Here is a 16,955-nt window from a genome sequence, read left to right as displayed (position 1 = left end):
TTTTCAGGTAAATAGATCAAATGACTATTTACCTGGTAAATAACAGTTTGAAACAAGAAAATTTTAATAGCATTTTTATTCCTTACTCTTTATGTAGTGAAAAGGAAACAAAGGTATCATAACAATTCATATTGTACTTTGATCACGCTCAGTTAACCTCTTTTTATTCATGACATATAACAATACATATTGTACTTTGAAAGACAATAGAACAAATTTATTAGTTAATATCACTTTATTTACAAACACTCAGAAATGTTTCTGGTACCAACCATACATAAACCCCCATCATTACAGAGTTTGTAGACTACACTGTCCTAGCACTCTACTTGGTGGACACCCTCGTCTTCTTGTTCCAGCTAAAGTTGGCTCCGTATGACTTAGGTTTAAATGTTGGTTCATGTTTCTGTTCTATTGAGTATGACCAGCCTGTAACACAAAAAACACAAATCTAATTGAAAATAGATATAGGACATCCCTACTAGTTAATCCTGATATGATATACCATATTCTTTCTCAAATTCGACCCCAACCCCAAGCTCAGTGAAGAAAAGACAGTGGTGGACCACAGTGGGGTGCTTATTTGCAGACAGTCCTCCTTCCCCCCCCCCTCCCCACACACACACACACACACATGCACAATTACAGTGGCCCATAATATTAAAAATAATTTAGAATTTTTGAACAGGTAAAAGCAAGATTTTAATTAAGCATTGACAATAAAAACAAACAGCATAGAGACATTACTGGTAAGTTAGAGAGGTCCAGGGGCTTACCATTTTTCTCACAGAAGGTTGCAGCATCCTCAGCACAAGTAAAATCTACATTCATGTTGGAGAGAGGATCAGCTCTGTAAGGAAAACAAAAGTTACCAAACCATTGTAATGTGTTGATGCTGTTAAGTTACATAATTATATACATTGATCAACTTGGAATCAATGGACCTGAATTGTTCATCTGCTTCCAGGCTGAACAGGGTGCAAACCATAGGCCAAAGATTAAGATCTGTCCATATTTCACCAGGGTAACATTAAATCAAGGTCATTCTCTTTTGTACAAATTTGGTAGCTCTTCATCCCCAGCATGCTACAGGCCCAATATCTCAGGTTTCTAGGCCTCTTAGTTATCGACAAGTCGTTGATTCAAAGATTTTAGCCTTATCAACTACTGAGACTTTGTTAGACAGTCAAGGTCATTTGTTTAAAAAAATTGGAAGCACTTAATAATACCAGGTGCAATATCACTTAAGCTTCTTGCAGGATTGGACCATGATATGCTAACTTAATGTACATTCAGACAGGTTCAAGCTAATAATTATCCCACTTCACTAATGCAAAAAGTAGCCACATTAATACTTTTTGTTTTCTTAAAAGTAAATTTTAACTTACGTGGACACCCAGCCCATACAGGGGTTCTCCCATCTCTCCCTGTTGTCAAACTCTATTCTCCATCGGTTGGTGTTAAATGAACCAGACTGCATGGCATTTCTCGCTGGGCTGAATATCCTGACATGTCGTGTTTTGATATGTTCTTCTGGTACACCTGTTATAGCTGAATAATCCGTCTGTACAAAGGGAGGTTACACATAAACATTTGGTTATACAATATACATTTAATAGATTGCAAAGGAATCTATACAAAGGGAGGTAACACCCATATTATCATTGTACCTGAAAAATCTATTTAGTTACTACTCCAAATAATAACTTTGCAAACAAATTATTTAACTGTGATATTAATCTATGTTTTAGTTTACTTTGTAGTTAGGTAATCACATAAATAAGTCATTAGAACAATGTAATTCACGATACTTGAAATATAAGCACCAAATCAATGTAAAATTTAAATGCAATTTTTCATATACTACAAAAAGGATCCGGGATCTATATTAATTTTAATTAATAGAATGTAACTTACAGTCTCGTTCACAATAATACGTAGCGCAGCCTCCTCGGCCGGGGTGATGACGTTCTTTGATTCAGTCCAATCAACTTCAGCTAGACCATCCTTTCTCCGGGACGTGCAATTTCGACTGTAAATAACAATAATGATTAGTACTTTGCTCCATCAATCACATTGAGTCGTATACTTGGTCTGGACAATCTACATGTAGTCATTGAACCACACAAAACAGACTAGGCATTGGAGGATCATAAAGATTGAAGGGGAACTGTAACTATATGTGTACCAGTAGTGGGATACATTCACTTTAACAATAAGTTTAAAAGGACAATTCAGAGAGGCTAATTCTGTTACATAACCACGAAGTAAAAATATGACCTAAATGTATTGTTCTAAATTCCTTATGAAACACATAATTAGAAATATTGACAACTTTTGCGACATTGTTAAGAATTTTGATTGATACCGTTGAAATTCAAAATTGTTGATCACTACGATTAAGCAGGTACAACATGTACGCTGTACCCATACCCCGAGCCAAAGTCACACACGTTAAACAAATGCAGAATTCTTGTTAAAAGCCGGTTGCCGGCAAAAACGGCCGTCTATTTCCAAGTTTACAACAGGCTATTTCTGTCAGAAAAAAATATTGGCCACCACGGGGCCTGCGGCTACCAACCACCTATTATTAATTTTCAACCATCTATTAAAAAAACATAGTGAGAACCCTGAAATGCAATACATAACCATTGAGGTGTTGATGAAATTATTTTTAGACAAGAACATGCATCTATTCTAATAAGGTAAACACACTACTGTAAGAGGGATTTGAGTAGTTCAAGGCAAAAATTGCTTTACTACACTAGCAAGGACCAGGGTTCGGCATACAAGACATCCGACCACACTATATGTATAATGGCGGACAGTAAGCAACCTTGAACATTTCACATACCTTTCCTATGGTGGGTTTTTCTGGCATATCATGAACCAACTAACCTAACCTAATTTCTATTAGAAGTGGTTTGTTTCTGAAATATGTGCAAATTTTAATGTACTCTTAGACAAAATTGTCCCTTTAACCATTAATATCAATGTTGTTCATGATCAAACAATTAAACCTGATTTTGTAACCACCTACCTCTAAATATAGATCTGCTTAATAAACCATAAGTTGTTATTTACATTATTGATTTATTAACAACATATGTACAATTTGACCTGTACTGGAACCCTACCAGTAGTCGTGATGGAACAGTAGTTGTGATTTTGAAAAATATTTAATGGTTTGCATCTCACGAAACACATTATTTCCACATAACAAAACTATCCCATCATGAAGTATTCCTCAACAGCTCCAAACATTCCAAAATCTGGATGCACAGTAGAATATGCACGCAATTAATCATGCCTACTGTTTTAGCTGTCACAACTACTGGTTGGGTCCCAGTACGTACATGTATATATAAACTAAAGACCATTTGGCTAATTGAAATTGTCCCTTGAGTGGACTTTAAAGACAGATTTGACTGTTATTTCTTATTCTGATCGGGAGTTTTTCAATATCAGGACTCTCACTGGTTGTTTTTGGGATGGATTTTCAGCCCCATTCCCAATCTAAAATACACATATTAATTCACAATTCTTCAAGTAGATTTTCACAATCACCTTTGTGTCCAAAAAAATCGTAAGGAAAGGCCAAAAGAAAAGAAACTAAAATATTCTAAGTTATTGTTAAACTGCAAAAATATTAGACCAAAAGTAAAACTTTTTTGTTTTATTTGTCAAAGTCTAATTTTCACAATTTTGGTCAGTCCCGCGATTATTTTCGCAATGCTGAAGGCCCCGGCCCGATTCACACAAAAGTGAGAGAGCCCTGAATGTTGTGCATCTAATACTATTGGATTGGTAAAGGAGGGGGCTTTTTTTATTTAAAATGGACCTGATTTCTGACCCTGACAGTTCAAACCCTAATGCCTATACATGTATCTGAGTATAATAAAACCAATACTGAGTGGTGCAGATACATGTACATGTAACAGTAGAGACACATACAGTTGGTTCTAATATAATGTTGTTGGTGGTAATATAGTAATAAATTTTGCGAACTTTTAAAATACTGCTATGGACTTTCAATTACATTAAACCAGTGTATCAATGTACAGTAGGCCTGGTTTAATTAATGTGAAGATTATATTAATTAACACATGCACATTTTAATTTCGCTGTGTTTAGAAAAAATGCATTTTCCCCTTTACTGAAAGACGGAAAAATGTGCACATTAAACTGACTTCGAATGTCATCTTTTGCACGGTGTAAGAGGAGCAAGGCAGTATGACCGAAAAAAATGTAACTAGGTACATATCACCGAGTGATCACAGTAAAAACGAGTGACTTTGAAACGACATTTGTGAAACTGAATATTGTCCGACAAAGGGCACCTGTCTAAGTTTATGCAGGAGCTTATTAAGACTAATTGAGGACATTTCATTGTATTTCAAACTATGTTAATTTGCTCTTACCTCGAAATTACCCTTGGGAGGAAGGTTTTGGAGGCAGACAAGGCTCTCCTCACAGCCAGAGAAGCCATATTTTTGTTGTGAGAGCTCTTGTCTAAGGGAGACAATCCAATGTGTCGACGGTAATGACATGTCTGGAAATAAAGTTCCGGTGTCATCGGAAAATTAATAAAACAAACTACATAACATTGTGAGTTTGTTAAAAACTTAATATAGATAGCATTTGATTTTCTTTGATTTAAACATATTTTATTTGCACAAAATGGGATTAGACACAAGTTGTAAACTTATGGGAGATAACCTTTGGAATCTCGAATGCCGTTTTGTTGGTCCGCAGTTAAATAATTTGCACAGGATTGTAACGCGCAATTAAATTATTGTTTTTGCATTTTGTCAGTAATTTCAATGTAATTTATGAAACAAAGACGCATTTTTATGAGTTAGCGCGCGTTGTCAATGATTTTCACATTTAAATAGAAAAATATAAGCAACAAGGGAACAATTTAATACGTAACAAAAAAAAAATCACAATTACTTTTTACACAAACCGTTTTGATTCAGGACACATTTATCTGTAAGTTTGTATTGAAAATAAAGATAAAATCTGTATCAAATGTTTTGTTCCATTGGTAGCATGATGTTGGTCAGGGTATGTTAGCCTGTGATGTTAGGTGGGCCTCTTATGTAAATGCGATGTGTAGTGTATGAAGGTTTGAGAGACTGCGGTATATTCTTCTGGCAAAATATTGGGGTACTGCCAATCTCATAAGAATACAGTTTCTAACGTATATGTATTTGTATTTTAATCAGATTGGGTTATAATGTTATTGCTGGGCAAAGTCTTTATCAATAGGCGAGAAAATCAAACAGTTATAGGAGTTGTGTCCCCTCGTTCGCATTTGTCGAAGTCATATTATCCCCAACACAAATCTTAAAATCGAACTTAAAGTTAAAATGCACGGTAAATTGGCCCTACTTGCCGTAAACATTTATTGTTAGAATTGTGATCAATCCAAAATCCTGTCCATCAAAGACAGTTTTTAGAAAGGCCATGAATGAGATTTGTACAAGTAGAAATGCTTCACAAGAACATCATTCAAGAAACAATATCTCTGAGACAAAGTTACATTGATGATGACGCTGATCCAATATCCAGATATGTGGGCAATCTTTAGTATGTTGCAGTCGATCCTTTAATAATGTTTTCACATGCCCAAATTGAGGTTCTTGTGAAGATGGCTAGACCAAATATGTAAATCGACTCAACAGGATGTGTCATCAAACCATTCCCAGACAAGAAGAGGCCTTACCTGTATTCTGTAGTTATCAAACCAGAGGGAAGTCTTCCACTGCTACCCATTGCTGACATGATAACTACAGACCACTCGCAACCTTTCGTTATACATATTCTCACATTTTTTAGTGGGCGGTCAAGTAAAAATCCAAATCTTTCCAGCCAAGAAAGGCGGAATTCGATTGGAGTTGGACGTTGATAAACAATATACTCATGACCTTCAACTGCAAGTCTGTAAAACGCTATCTTGTTGCATGGGACACTGTTCATCACCGAATGCAGAATGAAGACCTGTCTAGTTTAACTGTTCTACACATTTGCATAGGCCATATGACAAAGACCTTCGGTAAACACGCACGCCAAACCTCGGGAAAAGACAAGGAACTGTTAAGGTTTCTTATGAATGCATTCGATCTTATCTCCAATGAAAATTCTATTGAAAGCATAAAAAACTATCTATTATCCATTTTCACGGTACTGCTATTAGCGAAAGTAGTCGTCTTGAGAAAAATTAGAAATATCCAGAACGGGCGATCGATGAAAACTGTGAAGACACTGAAGATGAAACAGAGCATAGTGTCAAACTGGATGATCAAGATGTCTCCTTAAATGAGTCATTGCCATGGATACAAATGACTGAACATACAAATACAGCCGTCGCGTGTGTGTGCATGTGTTAGGGTGTGTATGTATGTTATATATGTATGTAACTTCAACACTATATATGTACCTGTGCATGTATGCTTTGTAAGTATGCTTGTATATGTATATATGTTTGCATGTATTTTGTTTGTTTGTTTGATTCATTAACGTCCTATTAACAGCTTTGGTCATGTAAGGACGGCCTTCCATGTATGCGGCGTGTTGCGTGTATGTTGTGCGAGGTGCGTGTTTTGGGAGACTGCGGTATATTCGTGTTGTGTCTTCTTGTATAGTGGAACTGTTACACTTTTTATAGTGCTATATCACTGAAGCATGCCGCCGAAGACACCAAGCAACACATCCCACCCGGTCACATTATACTGACAACGGGCAAACCAGTCGTCCCACTCCCGTTATGCTGAGCGGAAGCATGCCGCCGAAGACACCAAGCAACACACCCCACCCGGTCACATTATACTGACAACGGGCGAACCAGTCGTCCCACTCCCTGTATGCTGAACGCTAAGCAGGAGCAGAAACTACCACTTTTATAGACTTTGGTGTGTCTCGGCCAGGGGACAGAACCCAGAGCCTTCCTCACAGGGGCGAACGCTCAACTCAAGGCCAAAAGTGAGGCGGTGCCAAGGAAGGCATTGGTAAAGATAAAGTCAGTTAGGAAGAAGAGAAAAGAGAAGATCCTAACTTTAGTCGCCTTTTACGATCATGCAATAGGGGCAGCAGGTACAATTCTAACGCCCTACCTGCAGGGCAGATGCTGAGCGCTAAGCGCTAAGCAGGAGCAGAAACTACCACTTTTATAGACTTTGTGTGTCTCGGCCAGGGGACAGAACCCAGAGCCTTCCTCACAGGGGCGAGCGCTCAACCAAAGGCCAAAAGTGAGGTGGTGTCAAGGGAGACTCTAGGAAGAACAAAGTAATTTAGGGAGAAAGAAAAGAAAAGATCCTAAATTTAGTCGCCTTTTATGATCAGGCAATAGAGGCAGCAGGTACAATTCTTACGCCCTACCTGCAGGGCCCTGTATGCATGTAAGTATGTATGTTTATTAGGAAATATGTAACTACTATACATATGATTTACGATATATGTGTGTATGTATAAATCTATGTAATGGTATGTCGGAGTGAATGTGTATATGCCTGTATTATGTTAAGTACTATAAAATGTCTTGAAAAAAAAATAATAAAAAAAGTCTTGAAAAATAAAAAAATTATAAAAAAACCAGCCTTCGCAAGATGCATCAATGAAAACGAACCCTCCAATATTTTCCACTATTCAGAAATAGTAGTTATTCTAATAAAGATATTCTTTCCCATATATCCAATTTGAAACAGTCCCCTTCTAGTTTCATTTGGACGATACGAGTGCGTTTAAGAACCAATACAAATAGAAACAAATGAATCTCGCGATTCAAATGCAAATGTGGAAACCTGGTTCAGGGTTGTGAAGAAGGACATATTAAAAGGAACGTCTAAGTCCTGCCAAATTTGCATCAAAATTCAAACGAAGCATCAATGCTCGAATAAAGGCACTGAACCTACCTGAAATAAGATGTGCCAAAGAAAGAGAAGAACTGTTGCCAAGTAAAAGTGGTCAAGAAAGTAATAGTGCGGCAAAAATAAATACCAACCTACAAAGAAACTAAAACAGAATGCAAGGAATTCGAGTTGACAAAAACAAAGGACAAGATCTGAACATGAAAAAAAACTTGTTTGTTTGATTAGATTAACGTCCTATTAACAGCCAGGGTTATGTAAAGACGGCCTCATATGCATGTGGTGTGTAGCGTTTGTGTAGTGCGAGGTGTTTTTTGGAGATTGCGGTATGCTTGTGTTGTCTTCTTGTATATATAGTGGAACTGTTGTCCTTTTATATGTGCTATATCCTTTGGACGGCCGTAACGTATTTATGCGTAATTCTTCATTTGCCCCATTTCATGCACCCTTCTGGAGCCCCACTGAGACCGTTGAAAACTAAATACTAGTTTTTTTGAAAAGGAGATGTTCATCCCTATATAGCATGTCAATATCGATTCGGTCATTGCATTAGTGACGTCACAAATCACATTTGAACATGCCCAAATAAGTCAAAAATTGAGGTCTGAAATCCGGATTTTAGTGTGTGCCCGGAAACCTGTCGTTGTGAGCATAGTCCTGATTTTTTCAGAAAATACGAGATTTGAAAAATTATCAAAAAATCGGGATATTTACTATAAAATAGAAAAAGGGACGACAGTCGCCATATTGGAATTTTTACCCCCCACCTCGATTAAAGTCATTTTTTTAAAGTATACCTTTTTCCTATAGTCATAGTCACGCATCTGTCCTCCGATAATCCATAATCACACACATACCATGCGAAAGCATATAAACGATGTCTATATAGTCGAACGCAATATTTTAATCCAAAATTACCGGCGCTTTCTGACTTGAGACATCGAAAGCAACGTCCTTGTGGAGAGCGACTTCCCCTGCAGTATAATTTAATCGGTTTAGTCAGAGATATTCCGATACGTTTGTTTTCGCGAAAAAATTGAATATTAAAATAAAAATGCTTTCTGCTCATGATTAGTGCTCCGCTTCAAGGGAGTGGGGCAACTGGATTACTCGTTGTCAGTGTGACCAGTTCAGGTGTACTTGTTTAGTGTCTTCGGCAGGCTGCTTCAGCGACAGCGAGGAATTAAGAGTGAGAGTGATTTTGCCAGAAAAAGGGATTGCCCCGAAGAACCGTCTTTTAAGAAGGCCAATATCATGACAATCCATAGAAGGACTATACCAGGAAGGATTTAGGTAATTCCATCTCCATTATGTGTGAAAGTGTGTAGGCGGCGTTCATTAGAGGTGGCAGCTGGACCATCCGCTATGGCCTAAACACATGAACATCCTTCCTATTTGGACGTGGTATGGGGTTTGAATTTAAACATTCATCATGCAGGGGTTTAAGAATACCATAAATGTTACTGTGTAGTGAATATTTCGTAAAGTGGTGATGAGTCCGGTCAGACATCCCCAGGAACGATAAGCACCGCTATAGTTTCCCTTCTTCTGGTATAGGACAAGGAAAACTAACAATGGAGTATGAGGCACTGCCGTTCAGGTAGGGCATTAGAATTGTACCCACATTGCACGAGCGATATCGTAAAAGGCGACTAAATTAAGGATCTTTAATTTGTGAACGTCCTTGTCACCGCCTCACTTGTGTCCCTTGGCCGAGACATGCAGTGTGTTGTGTTCTGCTGCAGTGCTGATGCATGGGCCCAAGATACCAAGCAATACGCTCCATTAGGTCACATTATAGTGACAACGAGCGAACCAGTGGTCCCACTTATGCTGAACGCTAGCCAAGAGTAACACTACCACTTTATAGACTATGATGTGTCTCTACCAGGTTGTGACATAATCTGTTACAATCTTATTAAGGCCAAACTTTAGATTGCCTTAACTGGAGATAGTTATAACAAACTACACAAAAAGGGTTAAGGTTGCACTTAATAATATCCGAGGATACATTTTGTACTTAATTTCGTTTCTATTCTTGATTACAGAACAAAATTGAAGACATATTAAAACATTAAAGGTTTTGACATCTTTAGCAATGTTTTCAAATATTGTAATTAGTATTACTTGGCTAATGAAGGGATTTAAGTTTGTAAACCTAATCCAACTTTCTACACTTTCACATTACTACATTCCGTTGTTTTAGTAGTTACTGTTTCCTTGATATGATCTTGGTTAATGACGAATAAAACACTACTTATAAGCCAGATAGATACAGTTACTGGGAAATACCGTATCGTGTTTTAGACGTAAAAACTCGATCGAAATCTAGTTGTAACAAACTTGTCCAGTGTTTTGGAAATAAACACCAGTCTTGTTGAATGTATCAGTCGAACATAATAAGTTGTAGAATGACAGATAACAGAGACATGAAAAATATTGTATAGACAATGTAAGATTTAACACCATGTGCCAATGACTTGTCTTGACAGTGTAATTCAATTTTATTGTTTTGCTTCGATACCTGAGTACTCGTACTCACATAACCGTCAAAAACAACATCAGTACCTATTTGACGCACGAAAGGGTTCTCGGTAGGCCCTTTTAGTTCTCATTCATGCACGTGACCAAAAGTCATCAAATGTATACGCGCAAACTGAACTATAGGGCTGCTTGCTAATTGATGTTTTAGAAAAGCAGATCGACCTATGCATTCCCATCCATTTTAAGTGGAACCACATCTCGTGTCAATTAACACTGATTGTTTCATTATATTTTTATTATTCCAATAACAACAGGAATGTGTGTGTATGCACAGACTGGCGGAGGAACCCTGGGATATGGGTCAGCACTTATACCCGACGGTGAATTATATTTAAGCATTAAAATGATGTATCAACCTGTTATGTATTATATTAGATTCCACACAGGCAATTGTAATTTACAGAAATAGCCTGAAACGGATAACAGTGAAGGTTTCATGTGTTAGGTTATATTAAGGGTCAGGATTAGGAAAGATTCCTCGACACATATAACTTGACATGGTCAATAAAAATTAAAAGGCCCATGTCATAACGACCTTAGCTGATATTTAGCAGAGTTTCGTTCTGTATTTTATTTCTAACGTCATTTAAGAGTGCTAAGAGAACGAAACACAATATGACGCTTAATTAAACAATATGACAATTGTTTGCAATAATTTTCTGACATTTTAACGCGGTAATCATACACGTGTATGTATGGTTGGTTTGAGTGTACTGTTGTCTTTAATTCATATATTGGTACTATTGGCCAACGTTACCACTCCCGTATCTACTTTGGCCGGGATTGTTTGACACTACTTGGCAAGATTACATCATGCAGTTATCTATATCATCCATGTCACATAGATTCGCTGTAATTTTCCCATAGAAACTAATGTTTACGAGGAAACTCAAAGCTTCGACGTAGAAGATTACGTATGTTGACATTCTACTGCCAAAATGTAGTATGCACTTAATATGCAGTGTGCTTTGTTGTTTTGGAAGGGTGTGTTGTATCTGTCCGAGAAGATCAACATTAAACCTTCCTCTCTATGCTATTCGTTACCCAATAGACATTACCGCCATGTCAGGCAAACGGAAGTTAACGTATTATGTCATTTTAAAGATACGAAAATACCGATCATAAATCACGTTGACTTTTCAATATAGCTGACGGGAAATCTGATATGTAATTATATAAAACGGTCATATCTTTTTTCAGACAAAAGGGAAAGATCACTTGGACTAGCGGAGATTTTGGATCTCTAATCAACCAATGAAAATGAATAGCTTGTGACGTGTGTAGATCATGGCGAACCCTCGTAATGTCCTGCCAAGAACGCTTGGACGCTGTTGGCGTTTCAATAAAGTTTCACTTAAGTTGTGTACGAAAGAAGGCCAGTTATTACTCATTTTCCCACTCAGCTGAACAATGTAATGACCGAGTATATTGTGTCAACCCAGAACCATACTGATACTAGACTGCCTGTGATTGGATGTGCTGTCCTATGATAGCCATGCGATTAATTTTCTATCTAAGTATAATAAGGTTATCAAATACTTTAACACAGGTGAATGTCCTTTTTTATCGGTCGACAGTATGAATTACGATAAAATTATGCGAGCAAATGGCTATTCCAAATATACCCGTCCTAGCTTTGTCGGAGCATTTGACCTACACATTACATGTATGTATTATAACTGTACAATGTATACTGAAACTTTCTATTAAAGCGTATGTCTAAATACAAAAATGTATATCAATTTTCTTAACTCTATCGATAGCATTGAAACAATGCCATGTCATAAAGGTAAGATACATTGTATATAAGGACGGTTGTCAAGACAAAGTGTGCAAGAATTACATTGTATATAAGGACGGTTGTCAAGACAAAGTGTGCAAGAATTGCATTGTATATAAGGACGGTTGTCAAGACAAAGTGTGCAAGAATTACATTGTATATAAGGACGGTTGTCAAGACAAAGTGTGCAAGAATTGCATTGTATATAAGGACGGTTGTCAAGACAAAGTGTGCAAGAATTGCATTGTATATAAGGACGGTTGTCAAAACAAAGGGTGCAAGAATTGCATTGTATATAAGGACGGTTGTCAAGACAAACTGCAAGAATTGCATGGTATATAAGGACAGTTGTCAAGACAAAGTGTGCAAGAATTACATTGTATATAAGGACGGTTGTCAAGACAAAGGGTGCAAGAATTACATTGTATATAAGGACGGTTGTCAAGACAAAGGGTGCAAGAATTACATTGTATATAAGGACGGTTGTCAAGACAAAGGAGGGTGCAAGAAAAACACGAGTTGGAGTTATAAACTTCATCATTTGAAGCTGTAGCAACCTGAATGGAATGATATTTATAGCTATATAAGGAAAAGGTATTTTAGCTTAGAAACCTTTGTTTTGGGTAAACTAAAGTTTGTTCTAACTGAAAATGTTCTACGTCTGGTATTTGTTAATTTCTGATGACAAGATACGGTTGTAGTCATTCTATAACCATCAGTCAGTGTGGTCACGTCCTCTGGTCTCGAATCCATTGTTATATAAACTGATTAGGGGAACAACTCATTCCTGAAAAAGGACTCCAAAATATACCGCCTCTTTAAAAGTAAATACATTGTACCTTTAATCGATATATCATTACACTTTATATAAAATTTGTACACTCCAGCTGATAAATCGCACAATACAAGGGTAGTCGATAAAGTCAGGACAAATAAGTAATGAATGTAAACGGTATATACATGTACTGTAGTATATTTCAGTTGATGTTGCGATGATCGATTATAAACGATATTAATCGGAAAGGCAATCGAGTTCGAACACTGATGATAACTTTCAAAACCGAAAGTGCGAGTTACGTTCTACTTTCATTTTTACTTATGGATTAGATTTTATGGTAATTCACGCTTCAGCTATAAATGTTTACCAAAACTGCTGTTAAAAATATTTTACAAAAACATAAACCATAAATACATAACATGACGGCGATCACTAAGAGAGTTCTATAGCGACTTAACTATACAATCCCGGCAGTAAAAGTTTGTGAAAAGTTTTCGGATTTCATAAGGCAAAGAAAGGCCAACAAAAATAAGCTGCATATGCAATTCGTCCAATTACAGTCCATGTTCAGTGCTCATGACCACCAAGGATTTCTTTCCGAAATCCAGAAATCCTTGGAATCATAAACTTAAGTCTATCAACCCTCTAATTCTGTGATGTCCGTTAAAGCTAAAATGCCAATGTAAGTTTTGTTTGATTTTATTATTCAATTATATTACGGTAAGTCATACTAGAACAACTATGGCAACTGATGTAATATTATGTTTAATTTTAAATGGTTTTATAGGTGGAATCTAAATTCTTTGTTTAGATAGCCAACAGAGGTTCCCAACTGTTGACCAAACGTGACTGTTGTTCATTATGTTTATCAAACACAAGTAAATTAATTCTCTTTGTAAAGACACGAATATTAGCGAGTGTCTTAAAAATGAAAATTAACTACCGAGAGTTTAGATAAACATGCTAAATATCATTCGCATGTTGGAAATTTTCTTTTTTACCATATTTATATCATGGTGATAATTTGTTTTTAGTCTACATTCAAGGAAACTTGCCACCAGAAAATGTAAACATAAACGATAGCCAACTGCTGTGGAATTTAAACGATTATTTTTCTTTCGCGAAATATGCATAGTTATAGGGGACTAATTATTTTATGTTTGGAAAGAGGGCAAGGGCAAATGGCAGACACTGAAACAACTTTTGGTTAAGTTTGATAACGGCCTATCGGTCGTTTAGGGTCAGACTTTTTTTTAGATTAAAAGACAATAATTCAATTTTGCTTGTTACGAGCGTTTCCATTGGCTTAAAAATTTACTTTATCAACCAAAAAAGGAAACAAGAGGAACAAGAGGCCTTGACGGTCACCTGAGTGCTGATACAGAAAGAGCATTGCAAAGTTGGTTCAAATCTGTAAAAAGTATTTACGAATTAGAATAAACTTCAAATTTGAACCTTCGTATGAGAATTTTCATTTTTTGTTTTTAATTTTGATAGTGTATTATTTTATCGAACCTTATGCTTAAAATTCCAATTTCCTTTGCCAATGTTTATACAACAAAACCAAACTAGAAGTCAGTCAGTGTCAGTGATTTTATAAATTTCACTTTTTAATCTATGAAAATTATTTGGTTCCATCAAACCCGTGAATTCAGAAGAAGATTTTTGAAATTTTAGCCATTTTGGCCCCTCCCCTCTGGTCCCTGGGGGTCAGCCAGAACCAATACGGATATGGTGTTAAAATGCTATTTCAGGCTAATAGTTCTAACCCAGTTTGACTCATTTCCTATTAAAACTAAGCAAATAATGTTCCTAAATGTGTTTTTGTTATATAAACTATAGTAAATTTGACTCCCTCCCGAAGGGAAAATTTGAGATCCCAGGGCCATGAAATTCACACGTTTTGTAAAGGGCCTTAAGACCTTTCAAGCTATGAAGAGTATTTGGTTCCATTGAATCTGTGAATGCAGAAGAAAATTTTAGAAAACTTAGCCAATTTGACTCCTTTTGGCCCCGCCCCTCTGGCCCCTGGGGGTCAGCCAGGACCAATAAAGATATGTTAAAATGTCATCTCAGGCTAATAATTTTAACCCAGTTTGACTAATTTCCTATGAAAACAAATTAAATAATGTTCATAAATGTGTATTTGTTATATAAACTATAGTAAATTTGACCCCCTCCCCAGGGGAAAATCTGAGTTCACAGGGCCATGAAATTCACAATTTTTGTAATGGACCTTAAGACCTTTCCATCTATGAAGAGTATATGATTCTACCAGTTCCAGAATTTCAGAAGAAGAATTTTGAAGTTTTGGCCTATTTGACACCTAAGGCCCCTGGGGATCAGTAATGGAAAATTTGTTAATAGGATTCAATGGCCATTTCATAGGGATATTTCTGACAATATTTGACTAATTTCCTATTAGAAATGACCAAATGATACTCAAAAATGTATTTTCCTTATAAAAACTATAGTAAACCAACCCCCATCCCAGGGGGAAACCTGAGACCACAGGGTACAAAAATTCACAATTCTTGTAGAGGGCTATGAGACCTTTCTATCTATGAAGAGTATTTGATTCTACCACATCTGTGAGTGAAGTTTTTTGAAATTAGCCAATTTTACCCCTTTTGGCCCCTCCCACAGCCCCCTAGGGTGTTAGGGTCATGTAATTCACAATGTTGACCGGCCTTATGCCTTAGGTTTGTGCAAAATTTCATTGAAAATTGCTTACGCGGTTTTGGAGAAGTCGAAAATATTAATTGTTTACGGACATACGCCGGACGACGCACGATGATGGACAAAAGGTGATTAGAATATGTCACTTCGTCTCAGGTGACCTAAAAATGGTGTTGCCGATTGTAACGTTGCTTCTGATTGGCTGAGACGGCGGCGTAATGACAAAAGAGTCCCAAAATGAATTTTGAATATTGAAGATATTATCTTTAGTAAATTGAATTATAAGGATTTCTCCATAACATAAAAAATCTAGTCAAGTTAATCCTTAAATAACAATATAACTCAAAATATTTACTGAGGTAAAATTGTAGGCAAGTGCGTTCTAGACTTTACAGAGAGTTAACATTCTTGGTATAGCAGGACTGACATCACGCCATACTCGGAATAAAACTGAGCAGATTACCACCAGTTACCCAAATTACTAGGAAAGCTTTGCCACTTGTTCACTGATGGATTCCCAGCCACTTACTTAATGTGATGGAAGTCCAGTCAGTTCGCTTGGTTCACCAACGTCATTTTATGTCAAGATCCTCGATATATATGCATACATGCGATTTTCTAAGAAGACGATGTTTAATGTTTTATTAAACCTTGTTTTAGTTATATCTGATCATCGATGTTGAAATCTTCGCAGATTCGCAATACTATTTTCACTTTATTAGAAATAAATTGTGGAGAGATATATATAATGAGGTCTTTATATATGCGTGCGTCTAGACAGTGATGATTAGGTCAACGACCTAAACAGCGGTCACAAATGACCAAGAATGATTGTAATATGTACCTTTATATAGTTATTTCCTATATTTTGTGAGCATATTAGTGATTGTCGTGCAGTCGTGCACTGACATTCAGACAGATTGTGCACAGGAAACGCAATAGGTTCTGCAAATGAACGGACTGTAAGACGATTACGTCTGACCTACGACCTTGGATATTGAACGTTACTGGCGAGAAATAAATTCCTATGCACCGAGAGAAAAACGCAGGATGAATAAAAAGATAAGTTACAAAGTTGGGTTAATGCCTGTAGACTTGGCTTAGGCTATAAACTGATGTCGTTTGCCAAACTAACAGCAACAAAATAGAAAATTAAACGATGGGGAAAAGGTAATGTTTCTCTAAGTAATAATACGGGCTGTGCCTTTCATATGACCTGTGTTTTCACCCTGGAATATAGGGCCAAATGGCTCCGAATAGTGGAACAATTAAGAGATACACGGGAAACCTAATGTAGTCTCCATGT

General features: G+C 36.7%; 1 protein-coding gene across 2 annotated transcripts; it reads right to left on the bottom strand.

Moving 5' to 3' along the window:
- Nucleotides 1–216: 216 nt before the first annotated feature.
- Nucleotides 217–9,338, bottom strand: LOC138333396 (NADH dehydrogenase [ubiquinone] iron-sulfur protein 4, mitochondrial-like). 2 transcript variants are annotated; one of them, XM_069281745.1, is made up of 6 exons: nucleotides 9,321–9,338; nucleotides 4,422–4,552; nucleotides 1,918–2,032; nucleotides 1,389–1,564; nucleotides 777–850; nucleotides 217–429 (listed from the first exon to the last, which is right to left on the bottom strand). In XM_069281745.1, the coding sequence occupies exons 1-6, from the start codon at nucleotides 9,321–9,323 to the stop codon at nucleotides 326–328; spliced, it is 603 nt and encodes a 200-aa protein (XP_069137846.1). In that variant the 5' UTR covers nucleotides 9,324–9,338; the 3' UTR covers nucleotides 217–325. The 2 variants fall into 2 exon arrangements, with proteins under 2 accessions (XP_069137846.1, XP_069137845.1); XM_069281744.1 differs by lacking the exon at nucleotides 9,321–9,338.
- Nucleotides 9,339–16,955: the final 7,617 nt, after the last annotated feature.

Source organism: Argopecten irradians, chromosome 10 (genome assembly GCF_041381155.1).
Source record: "Argopecten irradians isolate NY chromosome 10, Ai_NY, whole genome shotgun sequence".
Lineage (NCBI taxonomy): Eukaryota > Metazoa > Mollusca > Bivalvia > Pectinida > Pectinidae > Argopecten > Argopecten irradians.
Note: the sequence above shows the minus strand (reverse complement) of the source record. Positions and strands in the feature narration are given on the sequence as shown.